Below are 27,450 nucleotides of genomic sequence, written 5' to 3'. Positions count from 1 at the left end.
CAGGCTGATGGGCCTGTAGTTTGCCGGATCTACTTTCCTCCCTTTCTTGAAGATAGGCATGACATGGATCTTCTTCCAGTCATCGGTCACTTCACCAGAGCACCAAGAGCTCTCAAAGATCCGTGCCAGGGGCTGAGCTATGCCTGATAAATTACATAAAAACATAACAATGATAAATTAAATGTTATCTTTCTTAACTATTTCAAGGCTTATCTTTTTTTTTGCAGAAGTACTTAATATACTTACTAAACAACTCAATAATTTCTTGATCAGTCTTTGCTACCAAAACCTCAATAGCTCTTTGCCAGCTTCCAAAATTTCCAGCAGTCACCTGTCTGCCTCCAAAATACAGTTGTGCATTGTCAGAACTAAAATCTGATCTACAATGCATCGAAAATTTAAGTACATAGTAAAATAAATCAAATTGAAATAAAAACAACACAGGGAATACTGTGCTGATTCTATTTCTCATGGTCACATTTCATTCCATAAAGCCTTCCATTTTAAAACTATTAATGTGAAAGCTGTGTGTAATTTATGGTCTGTAGATCTAAAATGATATGAAATCCATGGGTCCTTGCTGTGGAATTCAGGTCTAGGTTGCCATAAAGTACATGAAATCTGGACTTCAATATTATGGTCTGGAACTGAATTGATAAATGATATGAAAGAGAGAGTTGCACTTCTGTGATACTGTTTATACTTTTAATTGTTTTTATACATGTGGCTGTAAGATACCCCGATTCTTAGTCATATTTTCCAATACTGCTCTTAAGGAATTCTGACTCTGACTATAAAAACACACAAGTGAGTAATACCTCTGCTTGCTCCAAGAATTACTCAAGTCTACACATGAAGGAGCAAGAGATACCATTCACATGGTTTGGGAATGGGTGATGGCATGGCTCCACCTCATTGGTTGTTGACTGAAGTAACTAAACCAGGGGGTGGGGGAAGGAGAGAGTAATTTACTATTGGTTTAGGTGCCGAAATAGAAGTTAGGCATCAAAATATCCTTGAGGATCAGGGCCTAGATTACTATTTTCAGGTACGAGGTGTTCTGTTGAAGTTAGCTGAGCTCCTAAAAGAAAGAAGATTTCACTTTTTTCATGGGATGAGTTGTCACATCACAATATATTTACTGCCTACGTATTTAATAAAAAGCCTTGATGTGAAACATCTTATTGTTGTTGTATGTCTTTGGTGCTGCAGGGAAGTTGTTCGCACTTGGATCCAGGAACAGCTCTCAGGGTCTGGATCTAGCAGCAGCTCAGAAATCATGTGCTGACCTGGGTGCTCGATTAGCCACCGCAGAGGAACTGAGGCGGGCTGTACTGGACTGTTCTTTCGCTGTGTGCGCCAGAGGCTGGTTGGCTGATGGTACCATTGGGTAAGGAGAACGGAAACGGCAAACTCCACCCTAACTAGCATGAATGACTTGCTCTCAAACACGTTTTCTCCCTTGGGTAATATTATTGAGAAACACTGGCTATAAAGAGAGCCTTATGCAACCAAGTCTCAAATGCTGCATTCAAAGATAAGCTAAATAAGCTGTTACCTTGTACAACATCAATCAAAAACAGCTGATGTTGCAGACCTGTGAATGTACCTTGGTCTTAAATCACATCACACATGATTGTTCCTTTTTTCTTTCCCTTTGAAATCTGTTGTCTCGACTAAATATCCTCTGGGTCACACTGAATCTTATTTAAACCCAGAAAACAGTCTGTGTAATGTCTATTATTATTTGCTTTTATTTGTTGAAAGCTGACAGCACACTGAACCCCAGAAGAAATGTATAGTCTATGGATACAACCCTGCTCCACTTTAATCCAATGTCTTCATAGACTATCTTAGCGCAGGACTTGGCTCTCTGTGAACAAAATAAATAATCAGGGTTTGAGTCAAAACTTACCGAAGTCAATTGGGCCAGGCAAAGTAAGTTTGTATTTGTTATTATTTTGTATTATTTATTACTTATTTACCATGCACAAAGGTGAGCCAGGTTCCTCACAGAAATAAAGAGAAGGATCTGGTCCTGCCCTGCCCTATTTTTATATGAGATGACGAGTAAAAGTAAAAAAGAGTGAAAAGGGTCATTTGCTTCAATGGTATGATCAAAATGTGCCTCAGTTCAGGCATGAGTAAATCTTGATAATTTATATACTATGTTCAGTGACTTATTGCAGGGTTTGGAAAGAACAAATCAGGGACTGGGATTCAAGATTCCTAATTTTTTTCTGGGTTCTGACACTGACTGATTTTCGAAGATCATTTGTACCAAATTTTTGAAGGGTGATTTTACAGCTCATATATTTTAACTAAGCCATCTAATCTAATCTAATTTATTTAGATGCCTAGACCTGGTTTAGATGAACAGAGTTGAAAATTGTGGTACTAACTCTCTGTGCCTCTGTTTTCTCTATAAAAATATAATATTTATTTCTTTTCAGGAAAGTTGCATATAGAAATCATAAAGGATTTTGTGAACCTCATGCAGAAGGTGATTCAAGAATGTGAATCATTTAGATTATTAGAGAAATATCATTATTTTATAGATTGAATTAGACATACCTTTTGGGAATATGCCTTTCAAAACAAGTAGGGTATTTATACACGTGCTCCAGGAAGGGGGGAGGGCCAGGGCTTTAATTAGAGTGGCTCTCAGAGCTGCTCTGATTAAAACACCCTCAGTGTCATGTGTATTCAGCATCCCATGCTTCAAAATGGTGGCAGGGGCACTTTAGCTAAAACTTGTTCAATGAGCTTTATTTAAAGCACCCTCATCACCATTTTGAAATGCAGGGATGCTGAATACTAGGGCTGTGTGAATCAGTCACTGATTCAATTTGGCAGAGATTCAGCCTGATTCAGTGGCCAAATCTCCAAATCTAAATTGAATTGGGAGACCCTTTAATAAGAACCCTCTGATTCAATTTGGAGAGATTCAGAAAGATTCAACAATTCAGGCATAGACACAGATTTAAATGTTTTTTCTACATACCTCAAGGTACCAGGCACCTTGTAAATGCTGTGATGGTGGGGCAGATGGTGAGTCCCACAGGAGCATGGGGGGGCTCCCCAGCACACTCAGCTGCAGACCTGGAAGTGGACCAGAAGCACTTTTGGTCCACTTTCAGGTCCACCAGGGAGTGCACAGGCCCACCCCCCCACACCTCCCTGGCTTAGCCTCCTGGGTCTGGGGGGTACCCGGGGTCCCCCTGCGGCCAATTGCCGAGCTGGAGGGATGTGGGGAGGCCCCCTAGTGTGTTCCCCGGCAGAGTAGGAAGTGGACTGGAAGTAGTTCCAGCCCACTTCCAGGTTCACTGCCGAGCATGTGGGGGGCCCCCCTGTGCTCCTGTGAGATGCTCAATCCACCCCAGCATTGCAGCATTCACGAGCCATGCCTGGTACCTTGAGGTATGTAGATAAAATGTTTAAAGCTGTGTCTGGCCGAATCGCTGATTCTCCGAATCAACTTTGAATCTTCAGATTCAGATTTAGCTGAATCAAATCAGGACAGTGATCTGAATCAATGAATTGAATCACTGTCCCTGATTTGGGCTGAATCCGAATCCGGATCGAATACAGCCTCCTGAATACACATGACAAAGGGCTGCTGGAGTATACTAATTCGCATGCTCTAGCAGAAGCACAGCAGACTCGATTAATCAAGTCTGCTCTGCCATGTGCTATTTAGCATATGTTGGAGCAGAGGTGCGTCATGCATAGGTGCTCATAAATGTTTTCAAAGAAAAAAATTAGATTTTTCTGATTATTCCAGAAAAGGTGATTGATCCTCAAGGGAATGATCCTTCGGGCACAGAAGCAAACAATCCCATTGCACATAAAGGGCGGCAGAGGGGCCAGGAAACCCTCTTGGTTGAACAGGGAACTCCAGGAAAGCCTAGGGGCAAAAAAAGAGGAACATGGATAAAGACATATCTCTTTCAGTTGGATTATAGACAGGCACAAGAGGGACACCAGCCCACCAACAGTTAGTGCTGACCTAGTGAAGGGACACTTGGAGGGGTTGGACATGTTTAAGTCAGCAGGCCCAGATGATCTTTATCCAAGGGTGCTGAGGGAATTAGCCACTGTCATAGCAGAACCACTGGCAAAACTGTTTGAGCACTTGTGGCGCTCAGGACAGGTCCCAGATGACTGGAAAAGTGCCAGTATGGTCCCTATTTTCAAGAAAGTGGAAAGGAGGATCTGGGTAACTATAGGCCTGGTAGTCTGACCTCACTTCTTGGAAAAACCTTTGAAAAAATTATTAATGATCATATTTGTGGGATCCAGCAGAAAAAATAATGCTGAAGTGCAACCAGCATGGATTCATAGTAGGGAGATCCTGCCTGACTAACCTTGTTTCTTTTGATGACCAGTTCACAAAATGCTTAGATGTAGGAGTTGAGGTAGATGTCATCTACAAGGATTTTAAAGGGCCTTTGATATGGTGTCTTATCCCATTCTTATAAATAAACTAAGTGGCTGTGATGTAGATAATTACATGGTCAGGTGGGTGGTAAGTTGGTTTATAGGATGCATACAGAGAGTGGTGGTGGATAGTTGGTATTGACCTAGAAAGATGTGGGGAGTGGGGTTCCCAAGGTTCGGTCCTTGGACCAATGCTGTTCAATATCTTCATCAGTGACTTGGATGAGGGTGTGGAGAGCACTCTGTCCAAATTTGCAGATGACACCAAATTATGGGGCAAAGTAAATACAAGGGTGGGCAGAGAACAGATTCAGATGGATTTGGACAGGTTGGAAAAGTGGGCAGAACGGAACAGGATGCAATTTAACAAAGATACATGCAAAGTACTGCACCTAGGGAGAGAGAATCACCAACACACATACAGATTGGGAGATGACCTTCTAAGTAGCACAGTGGCAGAAAGGGATCTTGGAGTCATAGATGAATGTGAGTTGTCAGTGTGATGAAGTGATAAGCAAAGCTAACCACACTATATAATGCATTAGAAGGTGCATCACAAACAGGTCTAAGGAGGTAATATTTCTCGTCTATGTGACATTGATAAGGCTGCAGCTGGAGTATTGCGACCAGTTTTGGGTGCTACACTTCAAAAAGGATGTGGATAACCTTGAGAGGGTCCAGAGGAGGGCTGTTCATATGGTTAGGGGCCTGCAGGTAAGGCCCTACGAGGAGAGACTGAGGGACCTGGATCTCTTCAGCCTCCGTAAGAGAAGGCTGAGAGGTGATCTTGTGGTCATCTACAAATTCATTGTGCGGGGGGGCAGGGGGCTGGGGGAAGGGGAAGGGCAGCAAGGAATAGGAGATGCTCTGTTTACCAGGGTGCCCCTTGGGGTAACTAGAAATAATGGCCACAAACTGACAAACAGCAGATTTTGACTAGACATCAGGAAGAACTTCTTCATGATAAGGGTTACAAGAATCTGGAATGGGCTTCCAAGGGAGGTGGTGCTCTCTCCTATCCTGGAGGTCTTTAAGAGGAGACTGGACAAGCATCTAGCTGGGGTTATCTGACCCTAGTGCTGTTTCCTGCCCAGGACAGGGGGTCGGACTCGATGATCTACCAAAGTCCTTTCTAACCCTAACAATTTATGAAATCTATGAAAATATAGGCTTTGTTTTCTATTTTGGAGGGACCAAAGGGCAGAAGCTGCACAATTTCAAATCTACTCCAAAAACTCTCTGGTGTTTTACTAAAAGGTTTGTTTAACTGGTAGTTCCTGTCTAATGTACATGTCAGGCCAGTAGAAAGTATAATAAAACTGGAATGCGGTGCCATCTGCCTGCTAACTGCCTGTTTCATTAGATGTTGCAGTTCACCAACTTTCTCACTGTGAAGTGAAAACTGGGACATGGATGAGAACTAACTGCAGAAGTGATGCAGGTGGACTGGGTTGTAACAACAAAAAGAAAGGTTGGAAATTACCCCACAATCTGACTCCTGATTGGGGGGGCAGGGTATGTCCATCTTTGGTGATCACTGTTTGTAGTAAATGGATCTTCTCCTGCTTCTGGTGCCCAGCTACCAGCAGAAGTCAAGAATGCTCTTCCCTCATTTGCTTTTGGCTCAGTGTTCAATGTGTTCCTGCCACACATGGACTTCACATTTAGACAACTTAATATTATAACAGGTACCCCTTTCATTTTGATTTGACTAACAATAATGACTGTTATAGATCCAAGCAGTGGGAGGAGAAACCCTGAAAAAATACTTGAGGCAAGGCAGTTTTCTGTAGCACAGTGTGTAAACAGGAGATGATTTTGTAAAGGTTTAGTTGAAAACCTTTGGGTACTTACAAAAAATTTATCTGAATCTCTTGGTTTGGCAAATATGGGCTACACATCTTGCAAATATAGCCTCTCTTGCGAGAAAACACTTCTGCAGTTTTATTCTCATTTGAAAACGGGTTTTGGCTCCAAAGACCATGCCCAGACCACAAATTTACCAAGCCAGAGCCTTCAAATATGCAACCTCCAGCATGAGAAACAGTGCAACTGTAACTGCATTTCACTAAAGAGAAGACAGATTGGCACTGATTGGCACAACGCTAATTAGACTACCCTAATCAGTGAGGGGACATGGCTACACTGGCCGTAAGTGAAAGGCAGTTAAAGCACAGACCCCTCCCTTGTGTGACATAACCACACCAGCCAGTTAGGCTCTCCTGGACTTTTGACTTTTTTCCCCCTAAACCTTTAAAATGCTGGTAGTGCTTCAGTGGGAAAAATGGACACTCCTGTACCTACTGCATGATCTCTTATAATATAGAAAGTTTATATAACAGAACCTGTTTACTAACCTGCCATGCATTTTACTGAGGTGAAAATAGTTTTCTTGGCTCTGCACATTGGTCCTGGGACTGAGTTGCGAAGGCAAGAAAAAGAATGCAAGTGAGTGTAGGAACCTTTCTTATTCCTTTAAAAAATGGATTTTTAAAATTCTAAATGTACTTTAAAATCAATTTAAAACCTTTTTTCACTTGGAGAAAAGACTGCCAGAAATAATTGTTTTCATTTTAAGTTTTCTTTCAATATCATTTTTCATTTATAGTAACAATTTCCTGCCCTTTGGAAAAAAGAATGAGAAACTGGATTTTTTCATTAAAACTGCATGAAGCTTAATGTTACCCTAAAGTAACTAATAATGGTCATCAAATCTAACAATTTCCTAATGTGTAGGAACCTGGGAATACTATCCCATGTAAAAACATAACTTTATCACTGCTGCACATTGACATTAAATGAGTAACTGTATTTCATTCATGGGAACTTTTAAAATCAAATCAAGTGAATGAGTATAGTGCAGCAAGATTAAAGGAGTGATAAAACTGATGAAGGAACAGTTGTTCACAAGTTGGAAAGATATTCTTGTGGTTAAGACTCTCAAATGGAGGTCAGATGACCTGGTTTCTATTTCTGGCTCTGCTTTGGGATTCCTGTCTGACTTTGAACAAACCACTCTTTCTGTCCTGTGTTTTTCAATGCACCCGTCACCCTAGAACAGAACGATGCATGGTGGATACAAAAATAAATGTAGGTATGCTTTTGTCTAAACAGTACTCTACATCTTTCCTTTTTCTTTATGGCTAGGGACAGACATTCAACAAGCCTGAGCCTGAATTGATTCAATCTTTTCAGGTTAGTCTAACCTGCCTAGGTTGAACCGGTTTGCAACTGTACAGACGTTCCCTCTGGACTGAGGAACTGCAGGCACATGTGTGTAGTGGCCCTCCCTTCCCTTCCATAGTGGTGAGCTGAGAGGGGCGGGGGAAGGCGTGGCCAGGCCAGGCCCTGGGAGGATCCTCTGATTAAAGAGGGGTGTAAACCCCTACTCTGCCTGCACTGTCCCAGGCTTTTCTGCACTCGCTGCTCAAGGGACAGGAGTGTTGTCAGACCCCAGCCCTGGGCTAGCACTTTAAAGCAAAGGGGTGTGTGTGGAGTGCATGCATCTGTTGATGATACTGAGCTTTTCAAACTCCCTCTCTGATTCTTCATACTGTCTGCAAACCTGATAGGCGAGGGAGCTAGCAGAGAACTGATAACACAGCATTTATCAGCCCATCAACAAAACAAGAGCCTCTCTCTGTAGTTCAAGCCCTTCTTAAACAGCTTTTTCCAAGGAAGGAATAGAGGAACATTATCAGCTGACCAGTTGATTAGCTCCAAAAAGCCCTAACTGGACATTGTTCTATCTGCCTGTCCCGGTGAAATTAAAGACACACACACAGACACCTCTCAGCATTAGCTAGCATACCACATGCCTAGAGTTTCACTTAAACCAGGAAGGGGTCTGGGACAGAAGTTGCATAAACCGGTTTGACCCAAATCAGTTAAGTCTGATGCTATGTTCAACCAGGTTTCAGCCATTTTTTAAACTGGTTTATGTGCACTGAACTTGCGTTCTGTTACAGGTTTAAACCAGCTTCTGGTCACTTATGTGTAATGTCTGTCCCTAGCCTAGCAGTGGCCCACTTGTTCTGACCTAGCTTTCTTTGCCTCAGCTCTCTCCTTATGCTGGTCTCTGGGCCCTTGGCCCTGTCTCTCACAGTCTCTGGGCCCCATGTCCCCATCTCTCAGCCCTCCTGGACTCTGGGTGTCCCAGAGCCAGGAAAGATTGTTCCTTTTTTCCTCTCACCCCCTGGGGTTTCTGACTTGGGCAAGGATGTTTATGCACCCCTCAGCCTCCTGGGTCTCTGACCCAGGCCAGGTAGCTCTGGTGCTGCTCAGCCCCCTTTTGTTCCCTGATGCCAATAGGGCTTTATGTGAAGTGCTTCACAGGCACTCTGCCACTCCCCAGTTTCAACTTCAGTGCAACACAAACACGCAACTGCTTACAACAAAAAATTCTCAGCTCTGGGTTGATGTCTTCCTGTAAGCCCTACCTCCCTTTGGACTCTCACCTTCTCGCTGTCATGGGTGGCTGGGATGCTTGCCAGGCTACCTTCTGCAAGCCTTTTCCCCCAGGAAATCTGCTCCCTGTAACATGCAGGGCCAGTCTGCCCCCCTCTTGCTTCTAGTTAGTGCTCACTTATGTGCCCTATATCAGTGGTTCTCAACCTTTTTTTTTTGTACCAAGCATCAATGGCCAACCCTGACCCAGTGCCCCTCTCTCCCAACCCACTGCCCCCTGCCCCAAGGCCCCAGCCCCACATTGTGTTGGGCAGAGGGTGGGAGTGTGGCGCAAGGGGTGGGAGTGTGGGGCAAGGTAAAAGGTGAGCCTTGTAGTTTTCCATAAGTGGAGAACATGGGCTCTATTTACAACAGTGTTTTTGGAGCTATTCTATCAATGTAGCTCGACAAATACAAGAGATGACAAAAACACTAACTGTAGAGAGAGTAAGTCGGATTAGTGCCATCAGTTCATCTAATGCTGCTCTCAGTTAAACCACATAAAACAATGGTGAAAGAAAAGGCAGTGTTTGCGACCCTTTCATATATTCTGGTGACCCACAGGTTGAGAAATGCTGCCGTAGAGCACTCCCCCTTCTGGTCAGGGGACTCTAAGCACAGGGATTTCCCCTTGGACTTAATGGTCAGCCTGCCCCTCCATGCTGCAGTTCTACCCACCTGCTTGCATCTTCTACCCTCTGGCTGCCTGGAATATGTCCCACAGCCAAATGCTGTGGTGCAGCTAGCTTCTGTTGCAGTGTCCACATAACACAAACTATTTATCACAATTGGTTGTAAAATCCTTGTTGATAACTATCATAGGTATGTCAAGGATTGAAAGCACAGGAAGATACTTTCAGTCCTAAAACAGGCCCCTGTTGTAGCAGAGCAGAATGAGGAAGCTTGTGCTTCCACTGCCTGTGCTGTACTTCTTGTAAGGAAAAGGAGAGTATCCACAGTGGCACTCTTCAGATTCCTGTTTCTTTTCCAAACTTCCCTGTTTTACAAGTAAAGGGTTTGAGTGGCATTGAAGCTTGGCAGGTCCAGAAAAAAAGCTCTACAATCTATTCTAAAACAAGTTCTAAAATATTTAGCACCATGTGAAATAAAATAACATATATTGTTACATTTTCAGAAGTGAAATGGTGAAATACACTAGCCTTCCTGTTTATAATTATTTATTTTTCAGTTTAGAAAAAGTGCTAATTGCTACCTTCAGCACAATGACACTCCTGTGACATATGTGCACATCAGATTAATAACTCAAAATGCCAGTGAGTTGCTAGTGAAGTAACTACCCACCCAACTCAGCATCTGGGGCTGCTGCCCCACTTGCCCTGCTCCAGTTATGCTACTGACTGGTTGTGCTGCTAATCCACTGTGTGACACTGAGAAACTTACTTCTTTCTGTGTCTCTGTTTCCCCTGATCTATTTTTCAGCTTTTGGGGCAATGAGCCTTCTTGTGTGTTTATACAATGCCTACTGAAGTGGGATCATGCTCTCAGCTGATCCGTCTAGTAGGGATGAGATAACAACAGCAACAAAAAAAACCATCTTACAGAATTATCCATTCCCCTTCCTGCTTGCTAGACTGATCTTTCCTAGAACTAATGAAGAAAAATACAGGCTGGAGGTCCTTGAGACAGGCAGAGTTAAATGACACTTCAGTCCTGATCTGATTTGAATTCAGAGACTAGAAAATCTTCCTGCTCCCCAAGTCAGAAGCCACCCCAAGCTGCTGCAGTAAAACCCTAAGATATCAGTCACTTTCCAAATTAAATCTATCTGGGAACCAGCTGGTTATGAATAAATACACATACAAGGAACCAGTGACTGTTGTGGCCTTGATAATTTATGTCAGATGAAGTTTTGCCTATATTCTAAAGTTCTAAAGTAAAAAGTTATTATGTGTGGAACCTTGTAAGAAACTGAATTACAATAAAGACCTTTGAAACTCAGGGGCTTTCTAGAAAAATGACCTTTTAAGCTCTGATACAAAGCACAATATGGAAACAAATTACTGTTATTTATATATACCAGCTAGAATGAATCTCTACCCAGAGAGAGATTTATTCATAAGCAGTCTCTCTAGTATGAACTATGAGAACAGATTGACAGTTTTATAACTGGTTACTTAGGACACCTATACACAAGTGTAGAGGCTGTTTGGACATGCTGGAATTCCAGCATGTCAGAGCAGACTAGATTAATAGAGTCTGCTGGAGTGTGGCAATTGCTGCGCTCCAGCAGCCTCCAGCATCTCATGTATCAGTGTCCCCACACTTAAAAATGGCGGCAGGGACCCTTTATCTAAAGCTCGTCAAACGAGATGCGGCGGCACTTTAATTAGAGTGGCTCCAAGAACGCTGCCCTCCCCCATCCCTGGAATACGTGTAAAAATGCTCTTATTTTTTTGGAACCTGATTTTTTTTTCCGTTTTCTTCAATAAGCCTTTAGGGACCTTGGCACAAAAAAGCAGGAATGTCCTAATGAAATATATGGATGAAACAAAGTTGGGAGATATCGATACTGTAGAAAAGGATTGAAGTATTATAGATATGGAATGATCTTGAGGATAGGAGCAATAGATATGGGATGAAATTCAATAGTAAGAAGAGCAAGATCATGCATTTAGGGATTAATAACAATTTATTTGCTAAGCTATGAGGTCATCAGTTGAAAATAACAGGGTAGGAGAAAGATGAATGGGTTGATTATAGGATGACTAGGAGCCACCAATGTGATATGGCTTTGAAAAAAGGAAAATGTAATCTTAAAATGTATTAGGAGAGATATGCCCCATAAAGATAGGGAAGTATTTAATGCCTTTACAGAAGGTACTCAGACCTCAGATAGAAAGCTGAGACCTCAGCTAGAATACTTCATACAGTCCTTGTAAACCATGTTCAAGAAAGATGCTTTTCTCTGTACTTTTTTCAGCTTAAATGAATCCAAGTCCCATGCCTACTGTCCTCCCCAAGGCTGGGAAAAGTAGCCAGAGAGCAATGTCAACAACCTGTATGCTGACATGTAAAAAATGAAACAAATTCCCAGGTGATAGAGGTGGAAGTAGGATAGCTGATGAAGTGTTACCTCAAGAAATTTTGGGACAAGTCATGCCATTACCTTCAAAAAGACTTATATTCCTCATAACAGTGAAAGACAGCAAAGAACACTTTTCTCCACTGCTGCCCAACTCTGCAAATGCCTGCCTCTGTAAATGCCTTCTACCTCCCAAATGGGAGAGATCAAGGAGTCCATAGAGAGACTCAGCACTATATCTATGGGCATGAACAAGGTAACAACTTTTAGTTCAATGTCAACTAGACAACTCAACTTTTTAAATACAGTCTACAAGGTACTATTCTGCATGTACCTGATGGTAGAACCGTCCCTGGGGGTGTGTGAATCGGGGTGGCCATCCCGGGCTCTGCGCTTTGGGGGTCCCCATGGACAGTGCCATACAGGCCCTGGCAAGGCCATCGCGTGCCACCAATTATTTGCTCCGGCCACTCACCACCCCCTTGTCCCCTCAGTCCTTGCTCCAGCCGCTCGCCACTCTCCACCCCACACAGGCTGATATGCCCCAGACCCTGCACACCCCTAGGGATGGCTCTGCCTGCTGGAAAAGGTCAAGTATAGACTGAGTTTAGCGAGCATGTTTTAGCTAAGCCTGACCTAAACTTGACCGTTTACCTAGCCTAGACAAATCCTTGGGGTCCTTTGACTCCTCTTCATGGGTCAACCTGATTTCTCCTCCAATAACTAAATGAGACAGGGGAGAAACTTAAGATAGTTAAGTTGGAAGTAAAACTAGAGAGGTTTCACTTTCTAGTCCTCTCTGCAAGTTGTAAGGTCGGCTATGTTGATGCATAAGATGTAAACACAATGTATTCATGAGCACTTTTTTTCCTGAAAAATCATGATTAGCTTGGATGGCTGGGAAGTATAGGTGGGTCTTGGAAAGTCTATTGAGTAGAAACTATAGAGGCTAATTTTGCCTGGATGCAGCCCAAAGAAAGCGCCTGCTAAGTATGACATGAAGACATTCCAACAGCAATACTGCCACTGAAAATGTCAAAAGGGAGCTTACCAAGGCAGAACCAATATCCTTTAGTTTCTTTTAAAATATATTCCAAAATGCAGTCTTTTATACTGAAAATTGTATATGAACACTGAAATAATAAGGCCTCTGTTCATTAAATATACTCCATTCATGCAGATTTCTATACTGTAGCCAAGTATGAAAGATTTTATATACCCACTTTACTATAATATCATTATATATAATTTGACCATTCTCAGTGTGTGAACCCTTTCTAGCCTATTAGGAACTCAAAATTATACCATATGTCACTGGAAGGGTGATTTTTTTCCTAGATTTTTAACAAGGACTCAAATTTAATCTGTGGCTTTCATGTAATCTTTTATTAATTATTTGGAGTGGGAGGGAAGGCAACACCCAGGAAAACTTTCTTAAATTTTTGTTACAATGTTATTAATTTATAAAGAAGCTCAATTCTCAGACAAAAAAAGTCAGATAAGATTAAAGATTCTAAATACCTATGTATTTAAAACCACGTTGCAGGGTTGTTTTGTTGGGTTTTTTTTTTAAACTGCAACATTGAAGAGTCATGGAATTTGGTGTTTAATTTTAGAAAATATAGAAACTCAAAGAATTGGAATGAAACAATATTTCAGAAAAACAAGATATAAAAAAGCATGGTGTTGATTTCCTTGATGTATTTATGGAGAGCAAAACATATCCCCTTTTGGCTTTCATTTTGCTAAGTAAAACAAGCCAAAGTCCTTTGGTTCTTCTCTTGCATGATGTGGTATCTCTTACCTTGATCATGCTGACCACCTGTCCACGGGGTGTGCAGTTCCCCTTCTAGGCTCTGGACTGCTTCTTGTCCCTGCCCCAGAGGCAGGGCAGTGTGGCAGCATGGGGGGCTGAGGGGCATGTGGTGCAGTGGAGAGTGGGCAGGATCAGGGGTTGGGAGTTTCAGAAATGCAGTACACCAGGGCATATGCCCACTCAGGTGCTCAATATAGCAGTGAGGGAGAGTGTGTGTGCAGTGCACTGGTGAAGCGAGGGTCATGGATATGTGGTGTAGGGAGAGGCAGGGATTGCAGGCATATGGTGCAGTAGATAGGTGGCATCCATGGGGTATGCAGTCCGGAAAGACCATGGCAATTCCTGGTGTGGCTCACAGGGTTTCCAGCCCCTGCTGGTGCAGCCTGGGGGCATGCAGCCCCTAGCTGCTTGGAGGTTGTACAGCCCTGTAATAGTGTTTTGTATGCTGTATGCATGAAACTTAAAATGAAAAAAAAATTCTTTGTCTACAGCAGAAAAACATAAAATATCATTACATTGCAGTATGTAACAGTAAAATAATCATGATTACATTAACAAACATTATTAGCTATTCCCATGTGGAAAACTGTGCAGACTTAAACTAATACCATCATTAAGGGAAGCTATCACTAATTTATGGATATGAAAGTTGCAATTATTACAAAAAGCAAATCTTAACAACATTTTTAAAAAATGAAGTTTAAGTTTAAGGAATTCCCTACAAAATATGTCATTGAAGTGCAAAGTTAAGGTACCTGAACAGTTTTGACACTGCCCGGTAGTGATATTACAAAGGTAAAACAATCTGAATTAACTTTAAAAATAGCTTTGTTTAATCTGAGATCAGAAACCAAAAATGTAAATATAAACTTCTGTTATATTGAAAGACATCACTACTTACTAGCATTGACCTTGGAACATTAACTCAAGTATGTTGAAAAACAATAATTTTTGGTTATAAGCCAAAAATACAACAAAAATGAACTTTACATTTAACAGGTAAAAGTGGTGTAGAAAAATATATGAGTATAATTTGTCTGAGTTAATGTTGCAGGAGTAAGTAGCCTTAAATATTTTTGCATTTTGTTATCTGACTTCTTTAAAGGAAATTAAAAAAAATTTCTAGATATTTGGCTGCAGTAATTCATGAGTCCCATGCACTTCATTTTCAAAGTTCCTAGGTAAGGTAGATAAGGACTGTAGTCGGCAACGCTAAAAAGCCTTCATTTAAAATACACAGCTCAGCTAAACTTCCTGGTTAAGGGCACCAGTAAGGCAAAAGTGCTGATTTGCAGAGTCAGCATTTAACACCTCCTTGATAAACCTTAAATAAAATTGTAATGTCCATGTGTGAAATGGGTGATTCTAAAGCCTTGTAACTGTAAAACCTCTGAATTATTTTTTTACTTCAAAGTTGGCTTGATTTTTAACTCTCATAGTGATGTACAAGACAAAAGCAGATTAAATCTTTTATTTGAAACATTTTTATATAAGTGAATTAATTGTAAGGTATTTTTCACATTTTTGTAACTAAGAAACAAGTAACCAAGTGAAAAAAAACAGTAAGTTATGTGCACCTGAAAAAAGATGGACATTAGTACGGAAACTGGATTTTATATTTTAGTATGTTACTAATGCCGCCTTTAAAATAATTTCATGTGGGTTGTTTTTTATAGTGCTGACTAAAAGCAGAGTTTGCCTGTATATATGGCACTGTTAGACATTTTTTTAGGGACATTTGGATATTCTAGAGCAAATATTCATTACCTGTATTCTTATCTCTATTCTGACTAATTCTGTTCCTTCAGAGTACGTTCAAGGGTTAATTTTATCAGATAACTCTACATAAATGGATAAAAGTAATAGATACTTGTGAACAAGAAGTGTATGCTGGTTGCAAACCAGACTTGACTAAGCAATACACTATAAAGTATGCAAAGGAATCATGTAATTCTTCCCATCTTACATGAAGTTAGCATTAAAAAAAAATTTAAAAACCCCTAAATGATCCCATTCTTCTATTACATTTGTTATTCAGTTTTGCTTATAGGGTTCTATAATGTTTGTGACATTTTCTTAACTAGAGTGCCTTCTAAAGAGCAAGAGTTGAGCAGCTAGACAGATCATGCTATGTTTCAATTTTTTTTTACTACCCCTACTTACAATACATAAGGAACTGAGCACCTTTTACATTCCTTTTTCCTTTTTACATGGGGCATGATTCTTTTCATTCTCAGAGGAACTGTGCTTGAATGTTGCCAGTTTTAATCAAAATAGATCCACGAGGATAATATTACAATGTTAAGTTAAAGTGTTAAGAGCAGTATCAACTAAAGCCTGTTTGAATCAAGGGCAGATTAATTTATAGGACACACAATTCATTTTAAACTTAATGCAGAAGCAGAGTTCAGCTATAAATTCAACATTTTGGATCATCATATAATGGGCCTTAACAGATCAAACACATTAGATTCGCACTTTGTATAAAGTGGTAAAATGCTATATTTTATATAGACTTCTGTTTATTTTTAATCAACAGTAGCAAATAATCACTATTCTAATGATTAACCAGTCAATATACTATATAAGGGCTCCATCAGATAGGTGCTTGCAGGAACAAACCACTCATGAACTTTCTATAGTACCTGACAAATATTAAAAGAAACATTTTATTATTTGAATCCACAATCCTATTTTGAACATGACAGGAATATTTCAAGGATGTGTCATACAAAGAGAATAGTTTAATCTGTTCCAGAAGTAACACATGAAATGAAGCTGTTTGGAACAGAAGGAGAACACAGTGACTAGAACATGGAGTTAGAAGTCAGAAAATCCAGGCTAAATATTTTACAAATTGGAAACCAAAGATGAGGCATATGAATCCAGGCATGGTCTGATTTGCAGAGATGCCAAGTGTCTAAAATTCCACATGAATGGACAGTGGGACATTATTTTTCAAAATAGACCCCTATTGAAATTAAACCTCCAAGTATTTCAATTTTGGGGTATCACAACTCAAGCCTTGCCAGATCCTATTTCACCTTATACATCCAAATGGTACTTAATAGCCAGTTTCATCAGTGCCTGTTTTGGTAATTCTACTCCAGGTGCAGTATGGATGCACAGCTGTCCAAGTGCCAGCTAAGTTTGCATAGTTGGGCTCTGCGTTTTGGTCAGGCAGGTACGGTACCATACTATCACTGAGGTATGCACGTAAGTCCTGAAATTGTAGTTTGGTATTAGGAAGAGGAAAGGTGGAGCCTTCCTAGAGCATACAGGTTGGGGCACTCAGAAGGGGTTTGTGAACTTGCTTTATGGCACAGTGCTCAAGCCACACACCAGACATTATTATCCAGTCCCTTTTTCAGCTCTCCCCTTGAAGCTGAGTCACTGCAACTTGCATTTAGTAGTCCCTGGATAAAATAAAAGGAGAGCATTGGGGAATTTTCTACCTCATTGATAGCAAAAGACAAGGCTGGAACACGGGGCTTCTCCCAGCCAGAGTGGTAACCACTTCACTGAGCCACACACTCTCTAACTTGTCCCTGTTTTTCTGGTACCACAAGTTTCTCTTTCTTGGGGCCCCTCTACATGTGGAGGTAAAGGAGTGATGGGATATAATGCACGATCTATGCATGGAAGGAAGTGCAATTGTGTGGATTGTGCATCAGATCCCAGCATGCTTTAAGAAGAAAACTCCTCCAGCTGGAAGCCTGGGTCAGTTGATGGGGCTCCAAGCCATGAGGGCACAGCATGCAGACCCATAGCTGGGAGCCCTATCAGCTGACCTGGGCTCTCAGCTCTGGGGGTGCACCTCCCTGTGGCAGGGAGACTGCAGCTGCTGTGATCTCCCAGTCATGAGGGTGCATGAGGCCCCCATGGCTTGAAGATTGGTTGCCTGGGAGCTCCCAGGCTCAGGGGTGAACATGGGCCCCCCACAACTGGGAGCTCCAGTCAGCTGATGGGGTTCCAAGCCACGGGGGCCCCTGGCCACACATTCAATTAATGATATGATAGGAACCAGTGACAAAGTTATTATACATGTTTTGTGGGATAACTTTGTAGCTTATTCCTCTTCTTATCATGCCATTAATTGATTGAACATGTGGCTGAGTGACCACTTAAGGCATGATTAAGAGTGTAATTTGTACATGGGGCCTTGGCTGCAACTTCAAGACTAATTGCCATGTAGGCATGTAAAGTGAAATAGGACCTATCCCCCAGTCTCAGTGTTTAAAGGTGCATAGCCATAGCTCTACTCGATGCGAAGTCAAATAACTTAGGCAGTTAGGAGCCAGCTCCCACTGACTTTCAGCCAAGACCCATTGACTCTGGGATACTATGTGCTATCTCTTTTGAAAATTGGATCATAGCTGCCTCAGTCACTAGACCTTACAATGTTGAGTGAAATATCTAAACACATTTTAAAAAATGAGCAGTAAAGGGGTCTATACATATGCTCTGGGGGTGGGAGGGCTTTAATTAGAGCTGCTCTAATTAAAGTGTCTGGATTGTCTCATGTATCAGCATCCCCATACTTCAGAATGGTGATAGGGACATTTTTAGCTAAAGCTCATTCAACAAGCTGTAGATAAAGTGCCCCCACCACCATTTTGAAGTGTGAGGACACTGATACACAAGACATGGAAGCTGGCTACAGCACAGTAATTACCATGCTCCATCAGACTTGATTGAATCTGCTCTGCTGCCATTTTGAAGCACAGGGATGCTGATACATGAGATGTGGAGGCTGACTGGAGGGTACTGATTAGCACACTCCCGTAGAGTTGATTAATTGAGTTTTCTTCAATGCGCTGTAATTACAGTGCATTGGAGCAGCCTCCCCACACATGTTCAGGGACCCTAAGCTCTGAGCTCACAAAAGACTAATCACCTGCACTTATTTTTGTAGATTAGGCCATTTAGGAGGGTTTGTCTATATCATGGGGCTGCTACTGCTCTAGAGATAGCAGCTAAGCTGTGGTGATAGAACTGACTGATGTAGGTGCAGCATATACTGGCAAGACTTTTTTGCCACCAGTGTTACTCCAGTTTCCCAGTATCAAAAGCTTAGCCAACAGACAGTTTTACTGGCATAGATACAATGGCTATGGACACTGATGTTTCCATATTTCCTGCCAATACAGCTGAGCTTTGTAATGCATGCTACACCGAAGATTACTTTCAAGTATCCCAACTGAAAAAATTGCTCCTAAATTCTAAGCATGTGTGAGTTTGGGAAAAAACATTTAACGTCTCATTTTCCTCATCCATCCATCTCTGTAAATTTTTTTAGGAGCTTTAGATGGAAGGCACTCTGTATGCATGCACACATGCACATACATGTATGCATATTCAAAGTACAGATTTAAAAATATATTGAAAAATCATTAAAATATACCTTGCATTGTGAAGCCATCATAGTTTCATTACTTTCCTATAAGGAATTAAAAAAAGAAAAGGTTTGTACATGAAATCAGAACCAATTTCTGACATTGCCACTATTTCAAATACAAGTCATGTTCATCCAAATATTTTAGTGACATAGAAGTTCAAAAAGATCCTGGAAATATGCAAAAATGAATTAGAAAAGTCAAAACACAAACTAAACTAGCCAACCAACCAAAGCATGTCCTTCCCTAAGGGTCAAATGCACTCTTGTTTTTTCCCTGGAAAAACAAAGAGTATACTCATTTGAAATGTAAAATGTGTTTGTGTGAGTGCACATATCTACATGCAGACAACAAAAAAATCTTTAGCTATTTCTTTCCTGCTGCATATGCTCTGAACGTACTAAGACAGAACATGTGTTTACTACTATGAGTAGCCTCTCTGATACAAATGGACTATGCATAGTAGTTAAGCTAAGCATGTGTGAAAATCTCACAGGATAGACCTCGAAGTGCTCCCAGACTGTTCAATACTTTCAGCCCTAACAATCTGCATTATTTAGTTTACCAGGCTCTCTTTACAAGGAAATCAACTAAGAAATTAAACAAATAGCTTGTTGATAATATTATCCTTCACTGGATCCAAATGTTTTGTAAGTAAAAGGCTTGGAAGCTCCTTCCAGTACATAGGGGAATCCCTGTTTTTATTTTGAGTCATGTGTACTGACTTAAAGGACAAAGGCGTATCATTTCAGATTGTACAGTTTGTTTTTCTAAAAAAGAAATAGAAATCACATTAAAAGCCTAAATTTAAGAAATAGTTATGGTTGCACAAACATTTCAAAGTTAGCAAATACAAGAATTAAAGTTGGCCTTTCAACCTTAACTCAGCTCTTTTGTCCATATACATTATCACATAATCTTTAATTACTTGATCAAATACCGTTTTTCTACTAGTCTTCAACCTCTTTCAAAGAATATTTCTTTTTTTCCTCCACATTTAACATTTGCGCAATGCAAAATTAATTTCCTAATGGGCTTTTCTACTGTGCTCTCATTGCTGTACTTGAGCATTTAACTCTCCTGCAAATATCCTCTGGTATCTTGTATTGGGTATTTAGAAAATAAAGAACACACAGGCCATATCTACATGAGCATGGATGGACATTTGTTTCCCTGGGGACAAAAAGCAGTGGCATACCTGCTACTTGTTCTCAGGGAACTCCACTGCCACGTGCCCTCTGGTGTGTGGCAGGTTACCCTGGGTGGGGTAGGGGAGGCTGGGGCCAGCACTGGGCTGGCCCCAGCAGCCTTACCTGGGGTACTGGGGGCTTCCTGGAGGTGCAGTAGCAGCAATCCTGCCACTCAGAGCCTGCCATTGGTTGGAGCCAGAGCAGCTGGAGTGTAGCTTCGACCATTCAGGCTCTGTTTTTTGGTAGCGTGTATTGGCCTTGTGTGCACCACTCTGCTTTTTTTTGCATGGCTGTTTTGACCCTGAGATCTCCCAGGGTCAACCCCTCCCTCCCTACTGACGGTGCTACCTTGCAGTGTGGAGAACAGTTGAATATGTGGTATGTGGTGCTGCAGATGTGTCTACGGCACCACATATTGCACAGCCATGCTCATCTGGACATGGCCACAGAGGCCAACTGAAAATTCTGGTGCAAGTGACCTGCGCGATACTGAGATTTCACTAATAGTTAGATTTATGTTGCACAAACTGCTAATCCAACATTTTGTTATGGCTTCCTATGCACTTGAAATGATACACGGGAAGGCATTTCTTTAAATTACTTCCTTTTTTAGTTTCCCTTTTATACATGTCTACCTCTAAACTCCTTTAACACTTTGACTCTCTCTTTATAAAGACTTATGCAGTGCTACTGCCTGATTGAAGTGACATAAAATCACCAAATGCCAGCAAGCATGGTATAGTTAAAAGAGAACTTTGATTTCTTTTTGTCTTCTCTGTTTTAGGACAATGGTATGCAGTAAGACAGGCAGCAAGCAGCAGAATGTGAAAGCCATTGATGTTAAAATTGAAACCAACCCCTTTCTGAGTGGCAGATATGATGCTCTTTGTGTGAAGGATGAAGGTCAGCATTCATATGTTATTGAAATAATGTACATTCACTGTTGTTGCATCTACAGTAGGATTTTTTCCTTCAAATTTCTTGCTGGTGGAAGCAATAGTGGGAATTTCAGGAAAGATATCCTGCAGTTACTCAAGGAAGAAACCATCCGAGACTGCACAGCTAAAGACCTCATTTCTAATCTTGCTACCAGCCAATACAATTCATGAGATGTCTAGTATATTTTCATATGGGTCATTTGAGTTACAGGGGATGCTGTGCCATTGAAGAATTGGGACCTTTTTTAAAACTTTATTTATTCATGGATCCAAATGATAAAATAAAAGCTCCCACATTAAAACCACATTCAGTCCTCCCAAATATACACAAAGACAGGTACCACTCTCCCACCAGCAGTGCTACTACAACCCAAATCAATATCCACAGAAGTCTTGTGCTTTTTTTCCCCTTCTCCCCCAGTACCTGACAGCTCCACAATGCCTCCATTAAGGTAAGCCTCCATGTTTCCTCATCTCTGCACAATAATTTACCCTCTCCTGCTCCTTCCCAGAACTCCACATAATACGAATCCCACTGTCCTCCTCTCATCTTTATCCCCAAACCTCAAATTCATTCAAAATTCATTACCAAGCTCATAGAACTTGCACTTCAGTATTTAAAAAAGTTTTTCAAATTTTCTGGTGTGGAGGCAGGAGATGATTCTTTTTTTTTACCAAATTCCAAACATTTCCACTTGCTTTCCAGGTAAGCATCTTTCCCCCTTTTTCCCTTTTTTCTGCCAAGTATAGACCAGGCCTTTGGGATATTGGTTATATCCTGATTCAAACCTAAACATGAAACTAGATTTCCATTTCAAGAGCTTTACCGAAGTTTTGGGTTGCTCAGGGACAGGGACTGACAAGAAAATAGAAACTATGAGAAAAACAATTATTGCTAGTAAGGTCATTGCACTTTAAAATCCACTCCTGAGTTTGGAAGTTCAACCTTTCAGCAGAAGAACAAACTGGCTAAACTCGCAGGTGCTGATGCTCTCCTCTGCTTGCCAGTTTCATCAGCCATTTGTTGCATATTTAACAAAAGCACTTTTGCGATTTCCTCCTTACTGGCTTTCATACAAAAGAGGCTTTCTAGATAAACATCCACTAAACCATCTCATTCTCCTGCTTCAAATCCTTCTTAAAGTTTGTTTGCCATGATAACTGTAATAATATCTTTGCCAAAGCTTAGACTGCTGGTGTCACTGCCTATTGTGCTAACCACCGTCGCCCCATTGTTTTCCTATACTTCTTTGTCTGTGTTTCTCCTATGTTTCACCTGCTACCTCTAATCTTAGGGCACAGACACATTAACATACCACATACTTCGGTATAACTCACATTGGTGTTGCATACCAATGTAAATTACACCAGAATCAGGAACAGACAGATGTACAGCAATTCCAGGGTTACTTACAGAATAGCCAGCTGTATCACTGCTAGGTGGCAGGCGAGCAGGTAACAACTTGCTTGCCTTTAATAAATAGCTAACCCAGGATGAATGTAGACAGACAAAACCTAAACTGGAATGATTTATACTGGTAGCGTTACCCTTGATTCTTTCTGGGGTAATTCTCTATTGCAAGGGTCAGCAACATACAGTCTGTCGGCCAGTTCTGGCCTGTGAAGCCACTGAATCTGGCCCATGGAGCCACAGGGCTTTTCCTTTGCCTGTGCCCATGCCTGCTCTGGGGCTGAGCAGCTAGGAGCTGTGCTGGATCCAGGGAGCTGGAAGCCACGCCACACTGCTGCTGCCCCTCTCAGGGCTGTGTGGTATGGGCGCAGCTTTGAGTCAGAGGAGAGCTGTGCTGGGGAGCTGGAAGCTGTACCCCTGCCGCTGCCAGAGCTGCTTCTCTCTGCTCCCTCCCCCATCTCCAAGGATGCTGTTTAAATAAATGCAGTTTCCAACCAGAGCAGAATTTCACTGGTGCTAGGGAGAAGCCCCAGCAGCGCGGAAGCAGCTTCCAGCTCCCTGGCCCTGGCACAGCCAGCCTCCAGCTGAGGTCTATGCACCACAGCTGAGGAGCAGGGGACTGGGAGAAACAGTGGTGCATGGACACAGCTACCAGCTGAGCAGTTTTGGCAGAGGTGCAGGGAACACCTCCACCATTGATGTACTGATGAAGTCACCCAGACTGCACCAGCCTGGGGCTGGGCTGTTCCAGCCCACAGCTTGAAAAAGGTGGCCAGGCCCTGCTCTATTGAATTCAGCAGTTACCCCAGTGGAGAGTTTACATTTTCCATTTCATAATTTTTTTTTACTGGTGTAAAGCTGATTGCATCATGTCCAGGTCTATATTCTTACGCTGCAAGTTCTTTGGGCAGGAAGTAGATCTGTGTTCTGCATTTATACAGTGCCAAGTGTAACAGAGCCTGAGTCTATGATGGGCTGCACAGCACTGCCGCAATAAAAATACATAAGTAAAACAAAAACATAAAACATTCCATATATTTTCAAACACTGAATAAATTGTTTTATGATACTCCTGGGCTATGGGCAGAAATTACACATAAACTAGTATACATGATCAGAAAACACTTCAAATCTGTAACACAACAGAAGTTCAGTGCACATAAGCTGCTTTCAAAATGGCCAAAACCCATTTAACATAAGCCTGGATGGATTTAGTATCAGACTTAAATGATTTAGGTTAAATCAGTTTATTGAACTTCTGTTCCAGATCCCCTCCAGATTAACTGATAGTCTCCCAGCATCCCAGGATACTTTGCACCTCCCCTGCAACTTCTCCCCACCTCACAGGGTGGGTGGGCTGGCCTTGGCTCAAGCGGTCTGCTTCAGATGAGCAAGGAGGCATGCTCTAGTGCCCCCTGGCTTCTGGTCTGAGCCACTGCAAGGATGTGGCTGCATTTCCGGAATCAAAAATGAATGTCTATTCACTTGCTTATTGATTCAGTCGATGCAGTTTAGCATAACCTGTGATTGAATTGATTAAGCTTCTGGCTTTTTGGCTGCCTGTACTTTGCCATAAGCTATGGGGAAAGTGAAATATTACATATTAACAGACCATTTAGGAACTGCTATTTGTACAGGACAGGTAGACTCCTGGTGAGAGAAAGAGAGGGCTACATCAACACATTCATGTCATGGTGTTTAGTTTAGCACAGAAACATTTCTGGATGGCAGGAATGTGTCCTCAGTTTGAATATTCAAAAGATTTTTTGTAAACAATGGATGTTTTAACAGGGACTGTTAATCCAAGGTTGACTGGTGATGAGCCCCAAATCTGTCAAGACAAAGCTGTAGCATCTGGATTTAGCATTTCTGAAGTTCCTTTTGAAAGCTGAAGTTTTTTCACACTTCCTCACATTGTGAAGAATATCTTTTTTTGCACAAGACATGGTTGCTGACCATTTCACGAGGGACCCAGCTGCTATTGTTTCAATCTGTTGCTAATTGTCTAAATGTAATATCACTATTATAATGCATATAGGATGTTCATAGAATTTTTTTAAACTAGATTTTTTACTTTGTGAAAAAAAGACAACATAGTTTTGATGTAATACTAGCATATTTACTGTAGAAAGTCTGAAAAATACATTGAAAGGCAAAATATGATCCATTGGAAAGGTATGATAGAAGCTAATTGACCTGAATGAGGTCAATATTTGGCTCTAAAATCACGGAACTATCTTGGAGCATGCTGAATACACAGATTCTCTTAGAACTGAGTTTCCTGTTAACGAAGTGTTCTGTGAATGGATGCCCATTAACCCTCATCCCCAACTTCTTGTTTAATGTAATTTCTCCTTTTGTACCTTTATCTAAAATAAGCTGTCATGTATCTCATGCCTGTCTCATTATTATTTGTGTAAATCAGAAATCAGTCAATCTAAGTCAGTGCTGAGAGAAGACTAAAGCTTCTGCAGGAAGGGATGTAAACAGAAGTGCAGGTCTTTTCATCTTGTTAGGGGCTACTCAATGTTTTTCAGGAATAGGCTCCCACAGTGTTAGCTGAGGCAACAGAATGCAGGTAAAGCATTGTGCGCATGTATGATAGTCTGTAAATAAGCTGGTGCTTTCCTCACCACCGATTCTCTCAAAGCTCCCACACTCCAGCTGTTGCTGCTGCTGTTTTTGTGTTGCCAGTTCTCTTTGCTGGTGATTCCCTTGCCAGTCACTGGTAATAGGAATTTGCAGCAGCGGCTGAAACAGGAAATGTGAGAAAATCAGTGGTGAAGCAGAGGTGGGCTGAAGTACAGGGAGTGTGAAAGTGCTCATTTTCCTACAGTATGTCATAAACTCATAGGGCTTGAGAAATGCTGGCATAAAGTAATTGAATATTTACTGAAAGAATATCCTAGGGTTCACAAGTGGCAGTTTCAACCCTGCAGAATCAAAATCCTGTATCATCATCATTATTGTTTGTATTAAGAACTAGAAAATATTCTAGCTACCTCTCAATACCAACAATCAATTTATATTCAGTTGGCGTTCCCTGTGAGCTGGGAATTTTCCTTTTTGGAAAAAAAATGTAGGAGTTTAATGCCAATTCTAAATATGCCATGCAGGCCGCATAGATACACCATACAAGCCAGATGTGGCCCCTGTATATTAAGTCCTTCCACAGCAAAGCTTATAACAATACATGTAAATATGAAAGAAATAAAAAAAATCAAAGGGTTTTCTTATTAAATCTTGTTCCTGTAGAAATGTGCTCAGTATCATATTTGAGTACAAGTCTTTTGGCTGACTTTGTACCTTTCCTGTGCAATTATTTTTTTCAAGTAAGAATAGAAAAATACCTTTATCGCCAGCTCCTGAACTTTTCTGGTTCATTTTTTGTTTGACTCTCAGATTTTCCAAGCACCAAGTGAGATCTCAGGTCTGTACGACTCTCATTTGCTACTTACTGTTCTAAAAAAATGAACAGGCAGCACCTTGTAGTGGTCTATGGCATAAATGCAAATAAAATGTTTTTAGAGATAACCAGGGGTTGATGGATTATATAGTTAACCCAATTTACGCTTTCTTCAGCAAATAAAAGAAAATGAACTTCTGCGATTCTCTAAAGCAAATATTCTTTAAAAGAGCAAACTACAATTTATTATGTATAAAGTCAACTGATTCTATTTTCTGTGCATTAACATGAATATGGAGATTTTCAATTTCTGCATTGCTGCAGTGTTCTTTTCTAAAACTTTGCATATGTCTGAAGGTGAATTTCCCTGTTCCTGGTGATGTCATTTATACTAGCAAAAAAAGTTATTCTTACCACTCATACTCTGATGAAAGAGCTATCGGCATCCTAACATCACTAGCTTACAAGCAGCACTTACATTAGTTATGTTAGTGTTTTGGCTACTTGCATTTTATTTGTTCTTAATGTTTCTGTGGAAAAAGAAATATTCCATGTATGCAACTACCCACCAACACTTTTTCCAAAACACAAGCATCCTTCTGAAGAGCTGGGAGTTACAAGGGAGCTCTAGTAATTTTGTCAGTGATTACACAACCTACCAAAAACTACAGATACTTCTCTGGGAAAATTCTGCTCATAGATTATCGTAGTGGCTGATCTTCAAAGAAACCCAAAGCAAATTGTTTCATAGTAGCCTGCAGAGTCTGGGAGTAGGTGACATGTATGGAATGCTGGTTGGAAAGATTATCAGTCCTGCCAGAAGGATTCTGAAGAAACAGAAATGTGCATCTCTATTAAACATGATTAGCCCCATCAACTTGTTTCAGATTTCTATGCATAACATTTAGTGAAGGTGTCTCAGAAAGACTTTACAGCTCCAAGAGTTACACCTAATTTAAGTTAAGAAAGTTTTTCTATTGCAAATGGAATTTTATTAGAGGTCCACTGATATATTGGTCAAATCTTGGATCAGCACCGATATAAAGAAAATTGACTGTATCGGAAATTGGCCTGATATGACCAGTACTGTGGCTGATAAATGCCCTGTACATGCAGCACCCCACGTAGGTGGCAGGGAGCACAGCTTGGCAGCTTGGAGAGATGCACCCAGCTGGTAAGTCTGTTGTAGTAGCAGGGGAAGGGAAGGGGCATGGGGGTGCAGATTAAGGCTGCTGAGGTGAGGGAGGGGGTGAGGCTGCCCAGCGGGGTGGGGCAGGGCATGGGATGGAGACACAACTCATTCAGGGGGCTCAGGGGAAGTGGTGCTGCCACTGCTGCGTGCACCCTGGGAGGGCATGGGGGAC

General features: G+C 41.3%; 1 protein-coding gene across 1 annotated transcript in view; it reads left to right on the top strand.

The window, feature by feature from the left end:
* SUSD5 (sushi domain containing 5) overlaps positions 1-27,450 on the top strand; it is a 78,012-nt gene that overhangs the window by 17,673 nt on the left and 32,889 nt on the right. The window contains exons 2-3 of the mRNA XM_019537666.1: positions 1,213-1,390; positions 21,116-21,234. Of these exons, the coding sequence (XP_019393211.1) occupies positions 1,213-1,390; positions 21,116-21,234 (297 nt within the window). The remainder of the gene's footprint in view (positions 1-1,212; positions 1,391-21,115; positions 21,235-27,450) is intronic.

The sequence above is a fragment of the Crocodylus porosus genome, unplaced genomic scaffold (assembly GCF_001723895.1).
Source record: "Crocodylus porosus isolate Cpor-Errol unplaced genomic scaffold, CroPor_comp1, whole genome shotgun sequence".
Lineage (NCBI taxonomy): Eukaryota > Metazoa > Chordata > Crocodylia > Crocodylidae > Crocodylus > Crocodylus porosus.
This window is presented reverse-complemented; position numbering and strand designations above follow the sequence as displayed.